General features: G+C 37.7%; 1 protein-coding gene across 4 annotated transcripts; it reads left to right on the top strand.

Moving 5' to 3' along the window:
- Positions 1-16,279: 16,279 nt before the first annotated feature.
- On the top strand, positions 16,280-23,556 carry RER1 (retention in endoplasmic reticulum sorting receptor 1). Of its 4 annotated transcripts, none has more exons than XM_049811573.1 (8): positions 16,280-16,361; positions 19,190-19,269; positions 19,593-19,678; positions 20,236-20,340; positions 20,616-20,715; positions 21,241-21,319; positions 21,426-21,561; positions 22,447-23,556. In XM_049811573.1, exons 3-8 carry the CDS (start codon positions 19,598-19,600, stop codon positions 22,534-22,536), a joined length of 591 nt encoding a protein of 196 aa, XP_049667530.1. In that variant the 5' UTR covers positions 16,280-16,361; positions 19,190-19,269; positions 19,593-19,597; the 3' UTR covers positions 22,537-23,556. The 4 variants fall into 4 exon arrangements, with proteins under 4 accessions (XP_049667530.1, XP_049667560.1, XP_049667550.1 ...); XM_049811603.1 differs by having other exon boundaries at positions 21,400-21,561; XM_049811593.1 differs by having other exon boundaries at positions 19,190-19,305.
- The last annotated feature ends 772 nt before the right edge of the window (positions 23,557-24,328 follow it).

The following is a 24,328-nucleotide window of genomic DNA, read 5'->3' as shown; positions in this document are numbered from 1 at the left end:
GGCCAGCAGCATTAAATACAGGAAAGTAAATGCCTGATGACAACGACTAAGGGGAAAATTAAGAAGAAAGTTAAAAATCATGACTCAAGTGAAAGAAAATCTCAACCAAATCAGAATCAATTGGATGGGATGATCCATTGTAACTTTATTTGTTATATCTTCCATAACATCTGTGATGGGTTGACCTTGGCTGGGTGCTAGATGCCCACCCGACTGTGTTTTCACTTCCTCTCCTCAACAGGACAGTGGGAAGAAAATGAGATGAAAAGTCTCATGGGTCAAGATAAAGACAGGGAGATTGTTTACCGACTACCACCATGTGCAAAACGGGCTCAGAGAAAATTATTGCAAACTAAGATAGGCTGGACAGCAAGAAACAAAGATAAATGAAAACAGCATCTTCCCCCTCAACTCATGTCCTTTTTTGCCGAGCCTCAACCTCACTCCTTCATTCCCAACTCCTCTACCTCCCTGAGTGGTGCAGGGGGATGAGGAATAGGGGATTATCATCAGTCCGTAACAGTCCCTCTCTGCTGCTCCTTCCTCATGTTTTTCCCCTGCTCCCACACAGGTCCTCCACAAGCCACAGTTCCTGTCAGGAGAACCTGCTCCTGCATGGGCTTTCCATAGGCTGCAGTTCCTTCAGGAAACATCAACATGCTCTAACGTGGGGTCCTCCTTGGGCTGCAGCGTGATCATCTCTTCCGCTGTAGTCCTCTTCACGGGCTGCACACCTGCTCCACCATGGTTTCTTGCAAAACTTCCACAGGCTGCAGGAGAAGTATCTGCTTTGACACCTGGTGAACCTCCTCCTTCTCTCGCCTTGGTCTCCACAGGATTGCTTCTCACACTTTTCTTGCCCTCACTCCTCACTGTTGTGCGTGTTTTAGCCTTTCTTAACTAAGTTTTCACAGAGGTGCTACAGCTTTGCTGACAGGCACAGCTTTGGCCAGCAGCAGGTCCGTCGTGGAGCCAGCTGGAACCAGCAGTGTCCAGCACAGGGCAGCCCCCAGCCTCTTCTGACAGAGGCCACCCATGCAGCCTCCCCATTTTTTTTTTTGTCCATAACTTTATGTTGCTTATTTACGAATGGATTCAGAACAGCAGGTTTTTGCATTAAGCAGCTGTAAAACTTCTTCTCTCTTTGTTGGTTCAGGGAACAGGAGAAAGTAAAGGAAATAATTATGACCTTGACTCTCTCCTGGTGTAACTACTGTAAAATTTAAAGCAATCATATGTTCCAGGTAAAGTAACACAAACGCAGCTCAACGACTAAATAGTTCACTTAAGTAAAAATCACTGGAAGCTTTGGTAGATAAACTTGTTGCAAAGTTCCAACAGAAAGCTAGCAAAAACGTACAGCTAAAATGCTGCCCAAGACATCCAGAGTCTCCAATCCTTGTGAAGGTGAATGCCTCGCGAAGACAGAGCAAACAATATCAGCTATACCTGGCTTGGACAATCATGACATTAAAGCAAACCTGTCTTCCCAGAAGGATGGAAAGAAGGTATCATTCCTTTTAATGAAGGCAGTTTCTTCACGAAAGCCAAGCTATCGTTCTGCCTGGAATACTTATCTAGACATTTACTTGAAATTGAAGTCCTGTGAATAACCTTGACTGCCACAAAAATGCAGTTTAAAAAGATTTAAAAAACAATTAAGTTTTAGCGATAAACAGGAATATCATGCTTTCTTAACACAGAATGTAAATGATTGCACTGCTGAGAAAAGGGAAAATTAAGTCTTCTAAGTATCCAATGAACAGGAGCGGCACAAATTTTCTCTCTTCAAATATATCCTTATAGTAATCTGAAGAGAATACTTCCATGATTGTGTAACGATTTCTTCAAGACCTATTCAATTCCTTATTGTTCAGCTTACAGTGCCAGAAGAAAGGGCCTGTTAAAGTTAACATCTGCTAACTAATCATGAAGCAGACCATCACAACATTTTATAGGGTTTGAACACAGCTATGAATTTTGATTACTATCAACTTTGACTGAATTAAAGAAGCACTTTACTGTGACACTTGTGAAACCTACAAAAAACTTACTCCTTTATAGGAAATGCTTCTAAAAACAAACATTTTCATTCTGGGTTCAGAAAATATGACCTAGCATTACAAGTATGTCTAATATTAAAGATAGAAATCAATCGGGGGAATTCCATTATTCTGATTTTTTGATTTACGTATTTCATTTTTAGAGTGTCAACACCCTACAGTAGGGCTTCTGACATGCAAATATTCCTAAGATGGGCTGCTGCATAGATCTGTTCTTCTGAGTTCCGTTCCGTATGTTTTGCTGCTTGACACCAAGAGTACATGCATATATGCTGTATTTCAAGTTCTTGGGATCATTTCCTTTGAGGTGATACATTCATATCTGAGTGAGGCAACACAAAAATTTACTCACAAGCATCTCTTGACTAGCTGCACTCAAGTTGGAACTACAATATTCTGTGTAAACAGTCCCCTCATGCAGAAGTCAATTGGATTAGAAAACCTTTCTATTAAGCCATTGAGTCCGTATCTTTGCACTACGATGGGATTCATTTCTGCTCTGTGCTTAAATTATAACCTGCTGAGCAATTCTTTACTATTTCTAATGACAGAATTTAAACTAACTGGGATCACTCTCATACACATGCATACCGTGCACACACACACAGAGTTTGTTTCTTTTGCTATCTTTCCAACTTTTTAATTCCAAAGTGCTTTCACTTTAAAATTAAAAATCCACATTATTAAACCTAAAAAACTCTCCCTCATTGCAAGAATGAAAATCCATTACAAGAACATTTGATACTTCAGTGTAGTTGTGCATTTAATTTGAACGAACAGCTCACTCCCTTCAGGAAAGGTCTCAGTCAAATAGCTATCCCCCTTGCTCCAGAGAACTATGCATTCTAGGAGAACCAAGTACTTAGAGGATGCTAAACACTATAGTCAAATCATATTAATCAAAAGAGGGACAACCAAAGCATTATGTCAAAGACTTGTTAATAACTGGAGAGCATAATGAATGTACGTACCAGCAGGGTAGCCATTGATCCACAGTCCATCACAGATGTCACCAGAACAATTAACTATAGCACCCCGTTCATCGAATACGTCATTTCTCCACTGCCCCTTTAAACAGAAATACACATGGATTTTAAATTTCAACACCACCACAGCTAAATTATAAAGAAGGGATTATTTCAGCCAATTTTCAATAGCAAAGTGGGTGGTCCTCAAGGCTTTTTATAAATACCCTTCCAACATTTGTGTGAAAAGTTGAATAGGAGACCACACAGCCACCAAGGATTATGTGGCACTCCTCTAAAGGGGAAAGGGGGGAGAATCAAACATTTCTTGCCCAAGGTTTGTTACTGTGGGATACTATTATGTGAGGTCCTTCAGTTCATATATTACATCGCATTAAATTACATGGCAAGAATGAATAACTGCTTTGTCACATACAGAATCACACATTATTTTGCTTTTTAAAGATTGTGAAAAGTGAAATAGTGTACCAAACTCAATTCCAAAAAGCTTCAGTTATTTAAATTTGGACTGCATTTCACTCAAGATACACACTTTACATAAAAGTTTAAAGATTCCTAAGGCTACAAAGCTACATACCACAGAAGCTTAGGTATGAGCCAATTAAAGTTTCTAGCAACATTAAACATGCATACGTAATCATGCAATTTAGAATTACGTCATGATGTATACGTAGTTTTTCTAGTGTACTCTCTCCTCCTCAATATAGTATAATCTTGAGATTATTAGGTCACAGCCACTATTTTACTGACATTAACTGATAGCAGAGTCAGACAATTCCTCTTTGTGGTCCTATACTAGGGGAGGATAGGAAAGTTTGTCAGACATTTCACAGGTATTTGCTGACAGGGAAGGTCACAATCAGGAATACTGGTTTCAGTTTCAGATACGAGAAAAGTACAGTACTGTATATTGTAGCATGCACTTCTATTCCAAGATAACATGCAAAAACATCATAGAGCTGTCGCTAAAAATTAGTCTGAATTGTTCCCACATTATTGGAAGAGTATAGAGTTGAAACCGATATGGAAATCATCAGACAACGGTCAAAGTACAGTCAAAAGTCCGGGTATGGGAAGTAAAACAACTCAGTAACAAATGTCACTGTTTTACACAGTACTAAATCATGTTTAGCTATCAGACAACATTCTTCCAATGTTAGAGTACATAAGGAACTAGAGAATAAGAATATCTAAAAATCTGAAGCGATCATTCTTCTATTAAGTTGGATATCTGTCTTTTTGTGTGATAACAGCAGAGTTACCAAATAAAGCGCTACTATAATTCTAAAATGTGCATGAACCCAGTTGAAACTCCAGATGGATTTAGCGGCTAAAGTTCTAGCACTTTGTTTACATCGTTAGCAATTACAGAGGTAAGCTAGAAGATAAAAGCAAAGACAAAACAGTTCTTTGGAAATATGCTTCTGATACTACTTGCTTTGGTCTATTTCTTCCATGCTTTGGTCTCTTCCTTCCTTCACTTTAAAGCATATGATGCTATCTTCAGCCATTATCCCAATGATAGCAGTACTGTTGCTAACAAACGTACACAAGCTTCAAGCTCCACTAGCATTTTCACAATCTTCTCTCCTTAGTGGAAGAGACCTTTAAAACAGTAGTCAGCTAGTTATACTCCTGAATGTACATAACAACTGGAAGAAGGTCTAGAAAAAACTCACTGTAACTGGAATTGTATCTAAATTATGTACTGAAATCATTGGGGCCTTCATCTTGCATCACTGTATGTAAACATGCAGTAGGATTCAGCCGAGTACTGCTCTAGGGAAGGAAAAACGACAGGGGAGTATAAAATATGCAACCTTTCTCAGTGGGTCCTTATTGCTACCTGTAAAGGCATTGTGCTTGCTTTCACTCTATTCTGATGACTGCCTACTATTAATGTCACTCATTCTCTTAAGTAATTAAGCCACCTCTTTCTTAGATGTGCCTTTGTCTCTCTCTGGCACATTTCCTTGTCTAATCCTCTTTTCCAGATGGCATAAGGACGAGAGATAAGTGTTGCTAAAAGTTGCTTAGCAATGCAACACATGCAAGGTTTGGAAATGCTGACGTCCACATAAGCACTATCTATACATCACACATTTATGCAGAGAAACAAAGGCGTGAACAACCAGAGTGACATAGGGGCCTCCAGAAAAAGAGCTACCAGTTAGTACACAAACAAAGGGGAGCAGGAAATGGAGAAAAATAAAAAGCTACACGCTTCCAGCGACGGGCTGTATTATGCTGTGGGTGGTTTTTTTTTGTTGTTTGTGTTCGGTTTTGTTTTTAAACTAGAACTGGAAATTCTGCTTTAAACAAAACAAAATCCTTGAGTTTTAGTAAGGTTCTGTATTTTCTGTGATTGAGACAATGCAGTAGACACAAAGACATTGCAATCTACTAACAGAGACCAAAACAGAAATAAAGAAGCTAATGAAGAACAGTAACTGATAAAGGCAAAGTTGTTTATCATCAGCTAGGTATCAACCACAGAAATCCTCCTATCCTGAGAATCAGTAATATAGAATTTATTCTGGTAACTGCACAATGTAATTGTTGATTGTTTCTGAAGTACGTGTGTTTATATGGAATTTATTTAAACCCCAATTAAATGCTATGGGTAATAAATAAGAACATTTAGTACAGGAACAGTAATAATTTCACAAGGTCATATTATCATATTAATTCATTTCTGCAACAGCCTACTTAAAACAGGTTAGCATGACTCATTTCATGTTTAAAAAACCTGAGACGTTAGGAATTTATTCATCATGGGTGAAACCTTTGAAACAACTAGTTCTAATAAAACAACCAAACAGTAGTAAATTAACTACAGAAATTCACATGTTGCTTTACTCGGGGGAGTCTCTTACTAAGCAAGATTTTCAAATACTAACTTTGATGGATATACATTTTGTCAGTTTTTCTTCAGGAATTAACAACATTTTTAATGTTAGTTACTCCCAACATTGTGTAGCAGGGCAAGGTGTTCAAAGACACCTGTTTATGAATCTAGAAAAAGATGTTGTAAATGGGTCAGAAGCACTCACCACTTCTTTTTTATTTCAGGGACCGATTTCCAGTTAATTGATGAGGCTTCCATTTTTCAGTTAGTGGCTGTTACACTTATTATTGCAATTGTGTTTATTTCAAATTCAAACTTGCCTGCCTCTACACTCAACTTGCCTGCCTCTAACAGTATACGATTGCCACATGCTCTGATTTGGGCTTTTATCAATTGTTTTCATTATTTGGCTTCCATCACTCAAACTTACTTGTATGGGCCTGATCTTAAATATCACGTTAAAATTACTTAACAGATTTGAGTAACGACTGAACCATGCTTTTCTTTATAAAAATGTTTGCCATTACAGCATACAGCCTCAGCTGACATCAATTTAGACAAACACATCTGAATTTAAATACAGAGTTACTCCAGTATATCCCGACTACTTATCTGGCTGAATATGTTCAGATACTTCATGCTATATAGCCTGTTTTCAGAACTTGGGAGAATCTGCATCTATTCCAAGAACTATAGTCTCAAATGTAAATCAGTTTATGTCAAAAGACACACAAGGTTTTATTTCCTCCTCAAACTTCAAAGAGTTTCTACACAACATTTCAGAAAGTTATTGACGCTCAAATAGTTTTAATAAAAGAAAATACACTGGCTTAGTATACATAAAAACCAACAACAACTTGTCAATGCTTTTGATCCTTGAACAGGGAAATAAATATAAAGTATGAATATAGTTTTAAATCAAGACATATTAGAGAACAATGTTTAGCTGGCATTTTTTTATATAGGAGTGTGTGTGATCTGACAGACTACCTTATTCTCAAATCAGCATGCACTTCGGAATAAGACTAAAACCTCAAACTCTGTGGGCAATTTAGCACCCATTTTAAATACAAGCTTCCACCTCTATTAGTTTTTTCATGGGTTTATTTCTGGTCTGATAATTTTTACCAAAACCTTACTTTATCCTTCTCTGAAGGCCTTTCATTACCTGTCTTTAAAAGTGAAGGTAACAAGCGAAACCCTGATGATTTCTCTGTTAGGATGAGTCAGGAAAGTATTCAACAATGTTTCTCTTTAGCAAGACAAACTACTATAATAAAAAGGTTTTTGACAAATCCCCAGTGTAAGATCTGTATATTATAGCAAAATCTAGATAAACTACAGAAATAGTAGTTTGGTGGGGGTTTGGTTTTGTTTTGCTCCCCCCCATTACTGGTCTTTATTCTTACATGAAGACTGCTCATTACATCTTCCCACTCTCTTTTTGTCACATCTTATTATCAAGCATCAGAACTACTTATCAGCTAAAGATCACCAAAAAAACTCAAAAAGGCAATTAAATATACAGATTATGCATTCAGAAACATGTTCAGCCCACTTCCAGGCCACTACAGGGACATAGTAACTTCTAAACGTTACTAGAGCTATGAGTGATGCAGTAGTCTGCGGTCCTATCCACAAGCAATTAAAATAGAGCTTAACATTTACTAGCAGGGAGACTCATTCATGGTCTTTATATCAGCAATAGCTTTATATTTTTACATCGTATATCATTATATTGTAACTATAATCCTAATAAAGATTTGGGAAGATTTAGTGTATCTTCAAATTTCGTATTATCCATTAGTACGCAGTATAATTCTGAGCAATTGAAATTCCAGTAATTTAAATAATTTGCATCAGAACTGAAACTATGACTCTTGCGAACAGGTAGCTCAAATGGATTCTGGGGGGTGGGGTGGGGGGGGAACAAAAGCCTGCAGGTGAAAAAGCCCATAAGGCTTGCCACCTGTTTAGTGTGGTTAACAGGTGTATCAAACAGCAGGCCTTCCTCTGGGAAAGAAGACAAACTGAACACAGCCAAAACACACAAAGAAGTAGCAACAGGGACAGAATGGAACACAGCATCTGCTTACTGGGACTTAAGCAGCAGCCAGAAACGAGAAATCACAGAAAGGAAATACGTTCATGAAGAAAATGAGTGTTTTACTTCATTAACCTCTGCAAACTTCATTTACATGTCATTGTTTTCTTTCATTCTCAAATGTGTGCACATACAAATGCACAAAAACCAGACAGGCCACCATAGCTCACTGGTGTGGTTTGGTTTTTTTGTTTTGTTGTTGTGGGTTTTTTTTTGTTTGTTGGGGTTGGTTTTTTTGGGTTTTTTTTTTTTTTTTTAAACCAGCAGCTGTCAAGGGCTTTGTTTTGTTACCTGTTCCCTAGTGTTCAGTTATAGTTTCTATCTTGCACCTCTCGACAACATTTTTACCCAACATGAAATCCGTTTGATGGTTAAGCAGTAAATAGAGTTGTTTGTTATTATTGGACTCTTCTGTTGATATAATTATTGGTTGTTTACTGGACATTTAATCGACCTGAATCTCTGAAGGTTCACAGACTACAATATGCTATTAACTGACAGCAACCACTTAATAAAAATTTATCACTTGCAAAAGATTGATCTAACCACCTAGCCCTGACATTATAACAGTTCAAACTGAAGAGTAAAACTAAACAAATTCAACTTTCATGCCATTATTCAATCTATTCTATACCACACAGAAGTAATGCTAGAAGAATACCCTAGAGCTTGAAATATTTGTCCATGTTCTATTTTTGTTCTAGCAGATTACTTCAGTACATCCAAGGTACTATTTCAGTAAAGGAAAAAAAAATTCTTATTTTTCCAAAATCCCTACAGTTACACACAGTTTACAAGCATAGAAGAATTTGCACAAAGTATGGGTACACTAACTGATTAGCCACAAACTTTGATATTCACTGAATCAAGATATCTGACCATACTAAAGAAACTTCAAAATCTCATGTGCAAAAGTTTATGTGGACAAAGCAGACAATTTACAGATCCTTAACTTGAGTTTCTTAGTAACTTGCCCTTTTTTGGGCACCAAACCAAGTCTTACCATTTGTGTTATGACTGGGTTTGCATCCCCTGCGCTGCCCATACATAACTCTACTAATTAGTTTTCACATATTTCCTGTTTACTTCCATATTACGTAGACTCATGTTTTGCTGGAACTGTGCCTTGATTTTTGTTGGACTTCAGTGTATACTGATCTACTACCGTATCTGTCGGGAATGTACTGGTATAAACTTAATAAATACTGTGCGCACAAACCCAGTGGTTAACCGATCACATAGTTTTTGCCAATTTTTCATTGACAACAACAGATCATTAAAGCAGGTAGTAGATTCTACCAGTTACTTGTACTGTGTCAAAACTGACTGCTGAAAAAACAGGCAGTATTGAAAATTTTATATCCATTAAGTTCCTGATTATTATTCTCAAAGTATATTACCATCAGCTTGATAATCTGAAATAAAAGAAGTGACCAGGTATACTATAGATTTTGTCAGAGAATGACAGAGCCATAGAAGACTTAAGACCTGAGACGGTGTTCGGGACAGAAAAACAGAACAGAGAATAATACTTATACTACCACTACTCAGGGGAATGGCTCTACAAGCAGCATGGTGAAAGAGATTAAAATTGTAGAAACACATGGCTAAATCATTCACCTGTAAGGTGTAGGTCACAGCTGTGTCTTAGACCCTTTCCAGAAGGCTGGCTAGCTCTTCCATAATTCTACAGTAACTGATTAAAAAAAAGAACTTTAACCTATTATTTTGCCTGAAAAAAAGTATTTATACTCTTTAATCTTTCTATGTTAAGTTATATAATTTGAAAGCAGTATATTCCGAGTGAACACTTGCATTAAGTGGTTGTCTTTTGTTTTCCACATTGCATAAATACTAAATCAATCAACAAGATACTGTTGTCAGTACTGTCAGGATTTATTTTTTTTTTTGGCCAAAGTATCTTGTCACTTTCGAGCACACATCCAGTGTAAACTTAAATACAGTACTAAACACTTACACCCTACGGAGACAGGCCAATTACTGAACAAGTGTAAGCCTGAAGAATTTACTAATTTGGTCTCAAAACAGATGCTAGAGAGACACCCAGTGGTACAAAACTGTGTGTGCATACATGCGCACACAAATATATATATATACACATAAAATACCCTGTCTTCAATGTCTCAACAAGTGAGAAGCTATTGTAACAACATCATTTTTGTTTAACAGTGTTTAGGTTATAAAGAAACAAGTGCACAACAGCACTTGTACATGTTTTCATGTCATCTGTTTCTTTATCCAAATAGTATTTATTATCTTGTCCTACTGATTTTAATTCCCAACTTTCTTATGTTCCTGGAAAAATACATAAAGATTTTTAAACAGTATTAAAAAATTAAGTTTACATTAACAGATTTAATGTATATTTAAAGGAAATCTGGGGGTGTTGACAGGTACAAAAGAGAACCAAACCAAAAAAACAAACCCTTAACTGAAAAGCCAAGATACCTCCTTTTATATATATACACCAATAGCAGATGGAACTGCAAGATAGCTAAGTGCTTTATGCTCCATTTTAACTACATAAACAGTATTCAGTAGAGTTTTGGTTGTGATTTCATACCCATAGGGAAAAACTTCAGTTGGCTAATGACACATAGTGAAGTTACATTGAATAGCCTTCCCGTACCTTTTAGCTTCTCTGAACACATACTTCTCCAAATTTCCACTAAACCTAGGGAAACCCCCTCTTTTCAACAAAGAAAACTGAATGAGGATCAAAGTCAGAAAGAAAAAGAGACTTAAACGATGAAATCAGTACTGGGTTTCTGAACTTCATTTTAACTGGGTAATGAAATAGTTTATGAAGTGCCTGTTCCAAACCTTAATATATAAGCAACAACTAAAAGTTACTGTTTTCAAGTTCTAAAGTTACTTCCAAAGTATAAAATGCTACTTCTTCAGAGAATCTCTCTCTCCAAACACTTACCAAAGAAATGATGTCAAATTAAATAATAATTAAAAAAAAATATCCCAAGACAAACACAGATTTGATGTCATTTCATTTCTCAAATTTTCAGTAATAAATGTCAAATATTTTTTTTAACCCTCAGACACTATGACTGCAATGACAGAATCCTATTCTTGATTTGTCAGGCAGTAATTCATTTACCTACCACAACTACATTTGGTCCTTAAGTCCCAGACATCAAGGTCGTCTCACTGAATTGCTGGAAGATAATCCACACCACATCTTATCCTGTTGTTTAGTTCACACCAAAAATATATTTCCTGATCTTTCTACCTTGCCGTAGGTGTCGGTGAGTATGAATACTCGTATGTGTTTATGCATATATACACATACATTTCCTCCCACCCCCAAACCATTATGTTTACTCCTGTTATACAAATAAGGAATAATCCAAATTATAATCACAAGAAAACTCGTAAGTAGACTACATCCAAGAAAAGTCAAACTGAAATTGAATCTGAAGTTCAACTACACAAAATACTACTAGGAGATGTTAGAAAAAAATCAAATTTGAAATCTCTTTGTGTGTTAATTAAAAGTGGGGACTGAATTTGTTAAATGAACTAACAGTACTAGTTCTAAACATAGACCTTTTCTATTTATCTGCCTGAAGCATCCTCTACCATGATCCTTTCAGCTTTTCTGAACGCATCAGTACAGTTTCTCATAAGTCTTCTTTATATACCTCATATACAGCACAAGGCAATACTTCATGACCTTGACACTTGTCTAGAATCCAGGCTCCTTCACAATTATCCTTATTCCTAAAACAGAGAAAAACAAATAGGAAATTCTTAAAGGAAAACAGATTCGGTGACCTGATACACCACACTCACCATCAGAGAAAGCGAGCCAGGAACAATAAGCCATGGCAGTCAAATCTAGTCCACACTCTTACAGTCCTTTCCCTGAACTTCAAGCGACCAGTGAAATAGCACAGTTCAGTTCTTTAAACACAACATTCCAACCCTTCATCAGGGAGAAAGAGAATGATATGCCCCTCAACAAGTTGGAAATTAAAATCTTGTTTATTCATTCATTTTGAGCCTGATCACTTCTGATAAGTCCTCAGCAACTTTTCGGTCAGAGCCTTCTGATATTTTTCCAAATTACAGTTGGCTTAAATTAGCAGAGAGTTATCTACCCTCAGTAAAATCACAGTGATTGGTACCATGCAGAGTAAACTTCAAACATGAGGAAGAAAACCCCCACACATAGCTTTTATACAGGATGAATGTCTATAGTAAAATCAGAACAGGCAACTGATTGCATACACAATGAAATTGCTGCTCCAAAGATCTTACTATTCAGTAGCACTGCAAGCACTAGCACCGCTGAGTAGCTTGACTTCAGTGCAAATACCCTAACATGGAGCTTGACAGGGATATTAAATTGGTTACATCTCAGTCAATTAAGAAATTATTTACAAGCCTGAGTAACTGTACCTAAACTCTGTCTTAAATACATGCAAGATCACAACTGTTTTAGTCCTGCTAGACTGAAACTGAATAAAAACTACAGAAGTATTTCTTCAACTTTCAGGAGCCCTCAAATTCATTCCAATCGTTTCAAATGCTGTAGCCGATCAATTAGCATATAGGCTGTTAAAGTATCAAATTCTCCTATGATGTAAGTGTTACAAATTCAGTCAACCAAACCGTCCCATCTCTGAATTTGGCCAAAGTACGGGAGTCCCAGAATTCACCTGTAACTTTTTTCATTTAAGTATATTTTTAAATGTATTTAATTCCTAAATATACAAAAGTGACCAGAAGTTAAGAGCTGGGCATAAAGCTTCTCCTGATTAACAATTTGTTCTGTTGAAAACTAATCAATTGTATAGCGGCAATTCATTGAGGCAACAGTTCCATTTCCCATGCTATGTTACCAAACTATAATTGTGACAGTGCCAGTTGTTTTCTGAATCTTAACATCTTATCAGTACGGACCTTTTCCTTGTAGATTATAGCCAGTAACAACTTTTTTTCCACCTCTAAATTTTACTAAGTATTACTATTTCTAAATACATATTCAAACATTACTCAGTATTTTATGCTCTTATTTTTGAAACAAAAACTAATTCTCTCAGATTAAGTCAACATAAAGCAGGAACAAGAGCTTAAGTTTCCTGGCTGTCAGTAGATCAAAGCTATCTTTGAAAAATGAAATCATTAAATAATCGTATTTATGCAGCATAAACAGGTCTGTTCAGTCATGACAGAGTAAATTTTAAACAAAGCTTACTCAAGGAGTCTAACTTACCTTCTCTCATTCCATAAAAGAGCTCTCCTTCATATTTCCCGCCATCTTTATATTACAAGACTTTGTGTCCCTGGAGCTTTCCAAACATGAACTGACCATAATAAGTGGTCCCTTGAACCAAATATATGAGAAAGTTAAATACAGAAAGAAACAATAGATCTGTCAAACATGGTTTAATTTTTTTAGATATTTTTAAGGTTCACCAATAAGTGATATTTTATTTATAGAGCACAAATAGAAGACATTCTAAATGCCTAGAAGTTTAAAATTAACAACTACCTCTTTTTATTATTAATGCTGTCTAATGAAAACTATAAACATGCTCATTCAGTCTTTATTTTAAAACTAATGAATCATAATCCTTCTGGTCTTTAAAACTGACAGTGATGTGTTAAAAAGAAAAGATTCATAGCATGTTCTTTCATGGTTAAGGAATGTGTAAAAAAAGTACTTGAATTTCATAGTCACCTTCACAGCTTCTTGATGGCATGTACTCATTCAAATCTTTGTGTCAAAGCCTGACAAAACAGCTGCTTAGCACTAGAAGTACTGTACTGAGAATCTCTTGATGTATGTGTGATTTTAGAATGACAGATGACTATTTTTCCGTCAAGTATTTACCCAATTTATTTATGCAATACGTTGTATTCCATATGGTCACCCCTTTATTTTCTGTCAGGGGTTAGGCAGGTAGAGAAGTCACTGACTTACCTGCGCAGGAATAAATGGAAACAAGAGAAATTCTTTTCTGGAGCAACTTACTAGGACAGATCTTTAATCAAAGAACTTCTTTCTGCTCAGGATGCTAGGACAGAGCGAGCTCACTGAAACGTTCCCTTGGTAAATCGTCCACAAGATATCCCTTCCTAATGGATAGTTTATTCAAATTCTTTAAATCCTTTAACATATTTGGCCTGATCTTGTGGAGCACTTCACACGACCACAAGTCTGCATACGTGTGCTTCTTTGAAGGACTGAGAGTGTTATCAAAAATCAACAATACATGTTTCTGGTTTCCACCATTGACACATTCAATTAACTTTCTGAGGTGACAGAAAGTTAACCCAGCCTAAACTGGGAGGCCAACAAGAAAACACAAAACCCACAACTCTTCAATAAATATCACGGAAGTCTGACTAAATCAGACTGGCTGCTCATGATATGTATTTATATATCAGAAATTAATGATAGGGATTTTTTTTTTTTTTAAAAAGGTATGTAAGTTACAGGCTCACCTGTTGATGCCTCGTATTGAAATCCATTCCCCATAATTTCTCCACTGACAAGCTTGCCCTCATAGTAACTTCCATCTTTAAAGAACAGCTTGTCCTGACCTAGAAAACAAAACAATACTTCCAACCCATTTTAATAGACAAACATCCACCTCTGTTTTCAACTCACATCAAAAGTTGAAACTTTTTCTTATTATTCCCCTTTATATATTAAATTTTTACCTATGTATTGTTAGCACCTCCACATACTTTAAAGACTTACTATCTTAGCATCTAAACATTGACCCCAACTGAAGCGATTTAGAGAGTATATACGTGGCAAAAATCCTAAATCCATCAAATCAAATTTTTCCCCATTGGCTCTAATAGAACAGAATAGCATCACAGTTATTAAAACCCTTGAAATCAAGGATCTAAGGATCTGACTTTCACAGCAGCCTGTAAGCTCTAGAACCATGCTAGTTTTGCAGGTAATGATCATCTACTGTGTTGTGTAAAAAGGGGGGATCTGTTTGCCTTCTTGGTCTGTCTTATAGCATGCAAAGGGTTTAAAGACTACAAATTATCCTATTTAAAAAAACAAAACAAAAAAACCCCACCCCTAAAAGGATTGTTGCAAGCCTAGCCTAATAATTTATGTTCCTCAGGTCAGGGCCCTGAGTACACCCAAAAGGCTCCAATTCTTCATACAAGACCCATCTGAGGCCTCTACACACCCCACTGCCTATCATGTTAAGAGAACACAACTGAAATTATTTAAACACTACAGAAAGACTAGATTGAAAATTGAATAAAAAATTGAATAAGTAGTGATACAAAAGTAAAAGCACTAATTTAACTCAGGGACACCCATTTTAAAACTACAGCATAAGCAACATTTATACATTTATGTGAAAATATATATTACGTTGGTTACTATTTATACTCACTTTACATTGTAACAGGAACCCATGATCTGAAATATCTCAAGACCATTATAAGCGTTACAGACAGACTACAGAGGAACAGCCAGAAACTAAAGCGTTAGCGACTACGCTACCTTGGCTTAAAACAAGAACGCCAGCATCAGGAAAAGAAAAAGAAAAAAAAAAAAAAAGAAAAAAAAAAAAAAAAAGCAAACCCCTAAGAGGAAAAGCGTTTGTATTTACGTTAGCCTAAACACAGCAGCACGGGCTTAGCGTCTCTTCGTCTTAACGAGAGACGGGACATGGCGGTCGTAGGAGACTCATCCTCGCCCCTCCAGGCGAGGGACCAGGCTGAGGCGGCACCGCGCAGGAGACCGATACGGCGAGCTCTGCCCTGGTACCGACTCGCTACCTCACACACCCCCTCAGGCGGGCTGAGGTGAGAAAATGGCGGGGCGGGGGGGGGGGGGGGGCCACCCTCACCGCCCGCCCCCGCCAATAACCTCCTGGCGCTCATTGGCTGCGCGGGAGCGAGGGGCGGGGCCCCAGGGCACCACACGAAGGGGGACAGGCAGAGCGGGCGGGCAACGCGCAGGGCCGCCCCGTGCTCGGTCCCCGCTGGCCCGGGGCTACGCTTCTCCTACCAGTAGCGTAGCGGCTGCCTGCAGCCGGGGCCATAACGGCACCCACCCGCCCGCTTTGCCTCCCTCAGCCCGTCCTCACTCACCCGCACCGCCACCCACCTCCCTCCTCACAGCTCGGCGCCGCGGCAACGCCCCCTTCCCCCTCCCACCCGGGGGGGCCCAATGGCGGGGCAGAACCCGGCCTTTATCCCGCCCCTTTTACCCTGGAAGTGGAAGTGAATGTCTCCCCCCCACACACACACACCCCCTGTCAGCGACGCCATATTGGGTTTTGTGGATAGTAAGGGGGGGGGAGGGGGAACGGAAGAACCCGGCTTGGGCGTCCGTGAGTAACTGGTGCCCCGCGTCGGCGCCGGGACTTGGGGGGGGGGGACCCGGCCGGAGCCGAGGGCGGGAGGGTCGGCGGCAGGTGGTCACCCCATCTCCGGGAGCCTGGGGGTTTCCGCGGTCTATCGGCGACGGCTGCCGTATCCGCGGCCTAGGCGCTCGCCGCGGGCCGCGCTGCCGCTCGCCGCCTCCCGGTTGGTGGGGACGGTGGGGCTGCCGTTGCTGGGCCGGCCGGGCCGGGCTCGTTTTCCCTCCGGGGCAGACGTTGGCTGTGCTGGTGCCGTATCCCGGTCCTTCCTCAGCTCAGCGGGCCGCCTCGGGGGCCTCTCCTCACGGTCTCCAAAACGGTGCCCGCCTTCCCGCGCTCGGGTTTTTTTTTCCCGTTGGTTTTTTGGTTTTTTGGTCCCCAAAGTGCCCTGTATTGCTCTCGTCCCACGGCGTTTCTCTGGCCTCGGGGTGGGCGAACCTCACGATTCCTGGTAAATGCAGGGAGCTCTGGTGCCATGCCCTGCTGCTCTTCAGGCAGTCGTGAGTTTCTGACGGACCAGGCTCCTGCTGTGATGGATAAAATTAACCAATGCCTTTTTTTTTTTTTTTTGCATACTCCCCCCCGCCCCCCAGTTTGCACAACCCGTGGGTTAGTTTCTTATGGTTGTGCGCTCGTCCTGTTAGTAATAAGCGGCTGTAGCGTGTTGCTCTTCAAAGACGTTTTCTCTGTGGGGTGAGAAAACTTGTATGAGCAGTAATGTGTTTTTGCTAGTTATGTGGTTCATTTGTATTTTAAATTTAAGAAAAATCTCCACCGTGATCAGGGAGTTGTCTGAAAATTCTGTACCTCCCTGTATGTGGTGATGCGAGGCATGAGTTAAACGCCTGCACTGCCCCAGGTCCTGTCATTTTGAAGAACTCAGTGATGCAGTGGTATATTTAATGATATTACCACAACAACTGTGGTAAAAAGCCTGACTGTTGAGGGTCACATATTTGCCTACTTGGTACTTTTCAGCAGAGAAAAAATACGGGGTTTTAATATGGTTATGTTTTATCAGCAGTCTGTATTCTGCTAGTAGGTAACTATTCAACCGTTTGTTAAATAATCTTTATATATCTTTCTGATTATTGGTTTTACTGAAATGGCTGAAGGTTATCATAACTTATTATGCTGAACAGCCAAGTCTTATGTTGCACTATGAAAGGGACTCCTACTGTCTAGATTTAATTATTCCCCTTAAACTAATGAGATCTGACCTGTCTTCTTAACTGTAAACTACCTTCAAAGCAATGCCAAATACTGCTTTTCTTGATAACCGTCTAATTACAGATGTTCTTTCAGTAAAGTTTCGATGTGATAGGAAATATTAACTTAAATTCTAAACCATGTCATGTGATATACTTCAGTCTGCTACTTAAACCAAGCCAGTGAGTGGTTTATTTTCAGTAAAACAGATAGTGTTAGCTGGTTTAATTTCTTGGTCTGCTGTGGAAGAACTGTATGTGTGATAAACAATCATACATAATCACATATAATGTAGTTTGTTACACCAAGCAAAATGCCTACTCCATCATAAAGCCATCAGTAGCCCTAAATACATGATTCTTCACTTGAACTGCATAAGTTAACGTTGACAAGATTGTAATGTTAGGTCTACTTATAGCCCATATTTGCTGTGGATGTATCTGTAAAATTAGTTTTGACAATATGAGAGTTTTTCTGTTCATGATCTTTAGAGAATTGTTATCTGATCGATAGATTCAGTATCTTTTTGTTACGGCTTTATACTTCAGGGCATTTCAAAAACCCCCAAAATAAAGCACAAAATTATGCTCAGCTAATAATGCTGAGTAATTTCTTTCTTCTGCAGTGCAGTGAATGGGGAGAATAACAATTACTTCCTTTTGCCTGTAATGAAAAAGTCTGTATCTATATTGTACAAGTTTCTATTTGATTTTTTTTTTTTTTTGCTGTTTAGCTATAGCTTGAATTAAAGTGGACTGCAGCTCCTGAAGCCTCGTAATGAATCCCCTTATCTTTTGAAGTGTAACAGGACTCCTTTTTTCTACCTACTAATTATTCCATAGGATGTAGTTTTCAGATGTTTACAGAAAAAATAGACAACTTTAAGGTTCTGTGCCTCCCCAGATTGTCCTTGGTCTCAAATTATTTTTTGCAGCAGTCACTGTATTGCAGCATCTAAGTTAATTTGCATTTTTCTGATTTAGTAATGTTTCATATATCTTTATTATCATCTGAGGCTCTTGAGATATTAATGTAGGGCTGAAAGTACTCCCACTATCCCAGAATTATGTAGTCCCACCCACAGATGAGGACTCCAGGAAGTAATGTCAGGGATTGCTTGTGGTGATGTGGCAAAAATGTTTCTGTTTAGAATCCATTTTATTTTGTTTGTTTTATATCTTGAAGTGAACTATAAAACTTAGTTGAGCTTAACTGAAAAGGAGAATAAAGATCTTAAATTGGTAGCAGAAGCATGTACTAAAAAATAATTCCCTTCGTTCTTTTTTTTTTTTTTTTTTCAATCTGAGTTCAGAATCCTGGCCCTTTCGCTACACAGTTTTGCTCATGCATACAACTTTCCTGTGACTGCTAAGCTCTTCATGTTCAAGAGAGAGATAAACTCATTGACTAATTCTAGCAGCGGGCAGTGTTCTGGTTTAGGTACTTATGGTAGAGGTTTTTGGTCTGTAACCACTGGTGTACAGAGTCCTGAATTTAAACTTCTTCGCTCTCTAGTTACTCAGTATTTAAAAATCCTAAGCAGCTTTTAAAAAATATATATTTATTTTGGTTTTGTTCTTTGCCTTTAGAAACTGAGGTGACAGGAGGGTGGTGCTGCAGTTCATATCTCAATGCTTAGATGTTATAACTCAGCTCCCGCCTTATCAAGGTGAAGATGTCTAACAAGGCTCATTCCTGCATTTCTGTATGGACTTTTTTTTTTTTCCCCCCACTCCCTAAAATGGATTGGATCCTGTCTTACCTTTGTCAAATATCCTGTTCTTTGCTGTCTTGACAATTTCTTTTGGAAATTAATTTTTTTGGAATAAATGTCTTCTCTTCAAGAATACTTAATTGAAAATAATTTGTTTCAAACAGGGCAATCCAAAAAAGTATCATATGTAAATGTTGGTTCAGATAATGTACTGTAAAGCCTCACTGAGCTTAGCTTTTTGTTTTAAATGTTACCTATGTCATGTTTTGTTTCCACAGCAACCATGTCAGAAGGGGACAGTATTGGTGAGTCTGTGCATGGAAAGCCTTCTGTGGTCTATAGATTTTTCTCAAGACTTGGACAGGTTGGTTTTTTGTAGGGTTTTTCTGACTCCATTAGAAACAGGTCTCAATGCAGCTTCTTGAACTCGTTACTTTTTGGATGAGTTGTTGAAATACTAAAATCTGTACAAAAGATTTCTTTTGAAACCTTTTAAAAATAGGTAAAAAATATTATAAAATGTAGCTTAATGGAATATTTAATGTGTGTATATGTAACGTTGCACAGTGAAAATATAAGCTGTTATAGTCAAAATTGAGGATTGACTTCCGATTTCATGTCAGATTCATCCTAAGGAAAGTAAACTTGCATAAAATATTGAAAATTTAAATTGCTTTACAATGCCCCAAGCATTAGGATTTTTTTTCTTTTTTTGGCCTTTGTAAAAATATAGAACTTTTCAAATGCTTGTAAGTATGTTTAATTTGGTTTATTTCTAATAAAGAGTACAAATGTTTCATGTTACTCTCCTTCTCAAAATACTCTTCACAGATGCTTACTATTTTTAATGCTACCCTGTAATAAACTTTCTTCATTGTGCATCATGTGTTTTACAGATGTACGCTTTATATTTCTTCCTAGATCTACCAATCCTGGTTAGACAAATCTACCCCATATACTGCAGTCCGATGGATTGTAACTTTGGGTCTGAGTTTTATCTACATGATTAGAGTTTATTTACTGCAGGTAAGAAAACTTATTTGTCAATACACAAATAAAAGAAATAGATTCATAGAGGTGATTTCATCTTTTCATGGAGTCGAAATGCTTACTTTATACAGTGATAATTTTTAATATTTTTTTAACAAGTCCAGGAAACTTTTTGTGTTAATGTGAGGATGTAAAAGAGCACTTCTCAAGGAAGCAAAAAAACCAGACTGTTAATCTTGTTGAAAAATCAGTGTCTGAAAACGGTTTTCAGGAAGACTTTAATCTTAGCTCTTTTTTCCTCCCTGCTTCAGGGTTGGTACATTGTGACATATGCCTTGGGAATCTACCATCTAAATCTCTTCATAGCTTTCTTGTCGCCAAAGGTAGACCCCTCTTTAATGGAAGATTCAGGTATGATGAATAGTTCATTTTGCGATAATTTTGAACTTAGTCAAACTTCCAGCTCTTTTTGTCTGATACAGTAGTGTAAAGATGTGCAATTCTAGCATGACATTGTATTTTTAGACTTGCAAAAAATCTATAAAACATGACATCAGGAGTTACTATAACACTTGTCAGGGGTTTTTTTGGTGGTGTTTTTTTTTTTTTTTTTTTTACCAGGAGTTGAACATATGGAATATTGTATTAGTTTTCTGTATTTTGAAAGAAGGTTTATGTGACTTAAGTTCTTCCCATAGTAATTCAAGTGACCTCACGCTAATTTGTTATCTGTTTTCTTTTTGGAAATCAGTGATAAGTTACATTAAAACAACCACTGTAACTGGAATCTATGTGTAACAGTGAAAGTTTTTCTTTCTTGTTTTTTTAAAGATAACAAGTAAAAATAATCTGGAGTCCAAATATGTGGAAAATTAGTGTGAGGGGGTTTGTGGTTTGTTGTTTTTTTTTTTTTTTTTTTTTCCTGTTTTTTTTCAGATGATGGTCCTTCCTTACCCACAAGGCAAAATGAAGAATTTCGGCCTTTCATTAGAAGGCTCCCAGAGTTTAAATTCTGGTGAGTGGATCCATCTGCCCATGCTCTGTTTTTGAAAAATATGAATATCTGCATCAAATTAGTGGTAGCTGCCGTTAAAGGATTAATTTTAATATTATTTTTAAAGGCACTCTGCCACTAAAGGAATCCTGGTTGCTATGGCATGTACATTCTTCGAGGCTTTCAACGTTCCTGTTTTTTGGCCAATCCTTGTGATGTACTTCATTATGCTATTTTGTATCACTATGAAGAGGCAAATCAAGGTAACTTGCCAATAATAGATAGTACCATTTGTGATGTCAGAATTCACAGTATTGTTCCAAACCATCCATCCAGTTGAGCGCTTCAGAGGTTTTAAATGTATTGCACATACTTCTTTTGCTAGAGGAACTTGAACAACTAACACTTGAACAGTTCAAGTGTTGCATATTTGCAACTTTGACAAATATTGTTGACGGAAAATAAAAATAGCTCGTAAAAGAAGTCTTCATACACCACATGACAAAGTCATGCTTGCTTTCAAAAGGTTTTGATCTTAGAATTTAATATCTGGTTTTTATGCAGGATGAGTCTTAATAATTTCTCATCCAACTTCCTTTCTTCAGTTAACCATGGCTATTTTTAATGAAGAGGTCTTGTAGGATCTCTGATGGGTGAAAAAGGAAGTTCTGACAAGTTGGTGCGAGAAGGTAGATGGGGAGAAGGGGAAGAAGAACATAGGCAAGTCATTCAGACCAATTTTAACAAACTACTTGTGGTTTGTTGGCATTTTAAAAAGAGAACCAGTTTTTTTTCCCAGACATTCAGAATTTTGGATAGGTACTGTTACTCAAAGTTGTAAATTAAAGATTAAAGGGTAGTAAAGAATTAATACCTCTGTGGTCTCTCCAGTTTCCTGTGATTCCCCAGTCAGTAATCCTCACTGTACAGTATAAATTGTTGGGTGTACCCAAATTTGAGATTTATAAGTTTGGGCTCATACCCCTATTTAGATGTAAACTGGTGTATGATTAGCTATTTCATTACCCTTACAATACTGAAGAACTGTCTTTCTAGAGGACTTTGTAATTTTCAGTGTCTATTATAATACATTTTTGTAAATACTATGTAAGTTTCTTGCCTCAAAAATTGATCTTTTCTCTTTACAGCACATGATAAAGTACAGATATATACCCTTCACACATGGCAAGAGGAAATACAAAGGGAAAGAAGATGTGGGAAAGACCTTTGCTAGCTAGAAGGTGCAATCAACCTGTTGACCAATTCTACTTCTAACTAAAGGAACGATTTTGAGCCATTGTAACAATGCCTTTTTTTCTTCATAAAAAATGATTAACAGAGTGGTGACAAAGCAGTTGAATTTTCATTTTAAGAGGATCTTGCTATTTTTATCTGAAATATCAGTTTCTTGAGGAAACTGGCATTCTAACCAAATTGCATTGAGTTTGTTATTTTTTGTAAGAAGTTGGAGAAACTTTGGATAATCCCATGGATTTGGGATAACGTATTTCTTTCAAGATCCATTGCACTGGAGAGATTAACGGCTTAGGGTTGGGTATTTTTACATAGTTCTCCTGCTCTACATCACCCGGAAGTGCTGTGCACATATGTGAAGGAAAAATGTAAGATGCCACACGTGATGCTGTTTTCTGCTTCATGGCCATGTGCTATTTTCATAGAAAAATTCAGTAGACCTACACAGATGCAGAACTTAAGCCAGTTTCCTAAATGCATGGTATTACTGAGTTATAGCCAAACAAATATAGATAGGAATAAGAAATCTACTAAATGATGGGTTTTGCAGTAGGGAAAAAATACTCATATAGCTTCTGAAGTAACTCGGTTGTGTTGGGTTTTAATGCCAGTTTCGCCATTACCTCTCCTAGCAGATGGTAAAATTGGGCTCTATCCTGACAACTCAAAACTTCGTTCAAACTCTTATCACAATTTCCTTTGAGGACCTGGAATTATAAAAATATATCTTTTAATTGTTATTAGTTGGAGTTTCTTTCATACTTAAGGGTTTCTTGATTAATTTAAGATGACTTCATGCAGCCCCTTCAGAATATGTCCAAACTGGCCATAGCAGACAAACGGTGTGGGTTTTAACACAACTTTTCATTTTCTATGGGGAAAAAAAAATAATAATAAATCGGAGGTAAATGACCTGCATGTAAACTTTTTCATGTGATACAACTGCAGTTTTATTAAGTGACTTTTTAATTCCAAAATTTATTAAAAGACAGTGTCCCCCTTTACTTGTTCTCTATCTTTATATACATATATTGATTTAACAGCATTTATGGCTCCTTTTCGGTAATGGTTACCCTCAGCTTATCTTCATGCAATGCCTTTTTCAACTCTTCAGGGAGCATTCACTTGCAGAAAGTAGGAAAAGATTAGCTCTTTGAAGCTTCTGAATGGAGAATAGTGGCAACTTCAACAGAAACCTAACTGAAAAAAATTATGTAGGAACCCTTTCATCTGATTTTTGTCAAATGAAGTCATTATGGAGCTCTGGAATTCAGCCTTCAGTAATCCTGGGGAAATGACGGGTAGTTTTAGTTCACATTGACCTGTTTTTTGTTTGTTTGCGTGTGTTTGTTTTATTAGCAGTGTGGAAACTAGTAATGCCAAAATTTAAAATTATGGAAAGAGAGTAACCAAAAAGGGCCTTATAAAAACACCAGTCATGGATACTTGCAGTTCGTTGCTTAAAAATCTGAAAGCCCTGACTTGGAGAAGCTGTCTTCAGGTTTGCTGGAGCTTCTGAATAATATGGGCAAACTGGGGAGAAAACGGTGATATTTACTAATATTAAAATTAGCAACTGGGATGACTCCTACGAAACAACAGAGTGTTAAAGATATCCATTGCAAGTTAGACATTTTTACCGCCACTTAATTTTGAGCTTCAGTGGCAGCTTGAGATAAATGCCTTCTCATTCTTAGTAGATGATGTTTGGACAATGGTATAGTTCCCTAGCTGACTCTCAGCATGCAACAACCAGACAGGTTTGACGGCATTTTG

This window comes from Accipiter gentilis, chromosome 1, assembly GCF_929443795.1.
Source record: "Accipiter gentilis chromosome 1, bAccGen1.1, whole genome shotgun sequence".
Taxonomy (NCBI): Eukaryota; Metazoa; Chordata; class Aves; order Accipitriformes; family Accipitridae; genus Astur; species Astur gentilis.
This window is presented reverse-complemented; position numbering and strand designations above follow the sequence as displayed.

Excerpts from the sequence above, each read along its gene's own strand:
- RER1 (XM_049811573.1), top strand. The coding sequence starts at position 19,598 with ATGTCAGAAGGGGACAGTATTGGTGAGTCTGTGCATGGAAAGCCTTCT. Across the intron at positions 21,320-21,425 it reads CTCCCAGAGTTTAAATTCTG|GCACTCTGCCACTAAAGGAA; the intron begins GTGAGTGGATCC and ends TTATTTTTAAAG. Across the intron at positions 21,562-22,446 it reads CTATGAAGAGGCAAATCAAG|CACATGATAAAGTACAGATA; the intron begins GTAACTTGCCAA and ends TTCTCTTTACAG.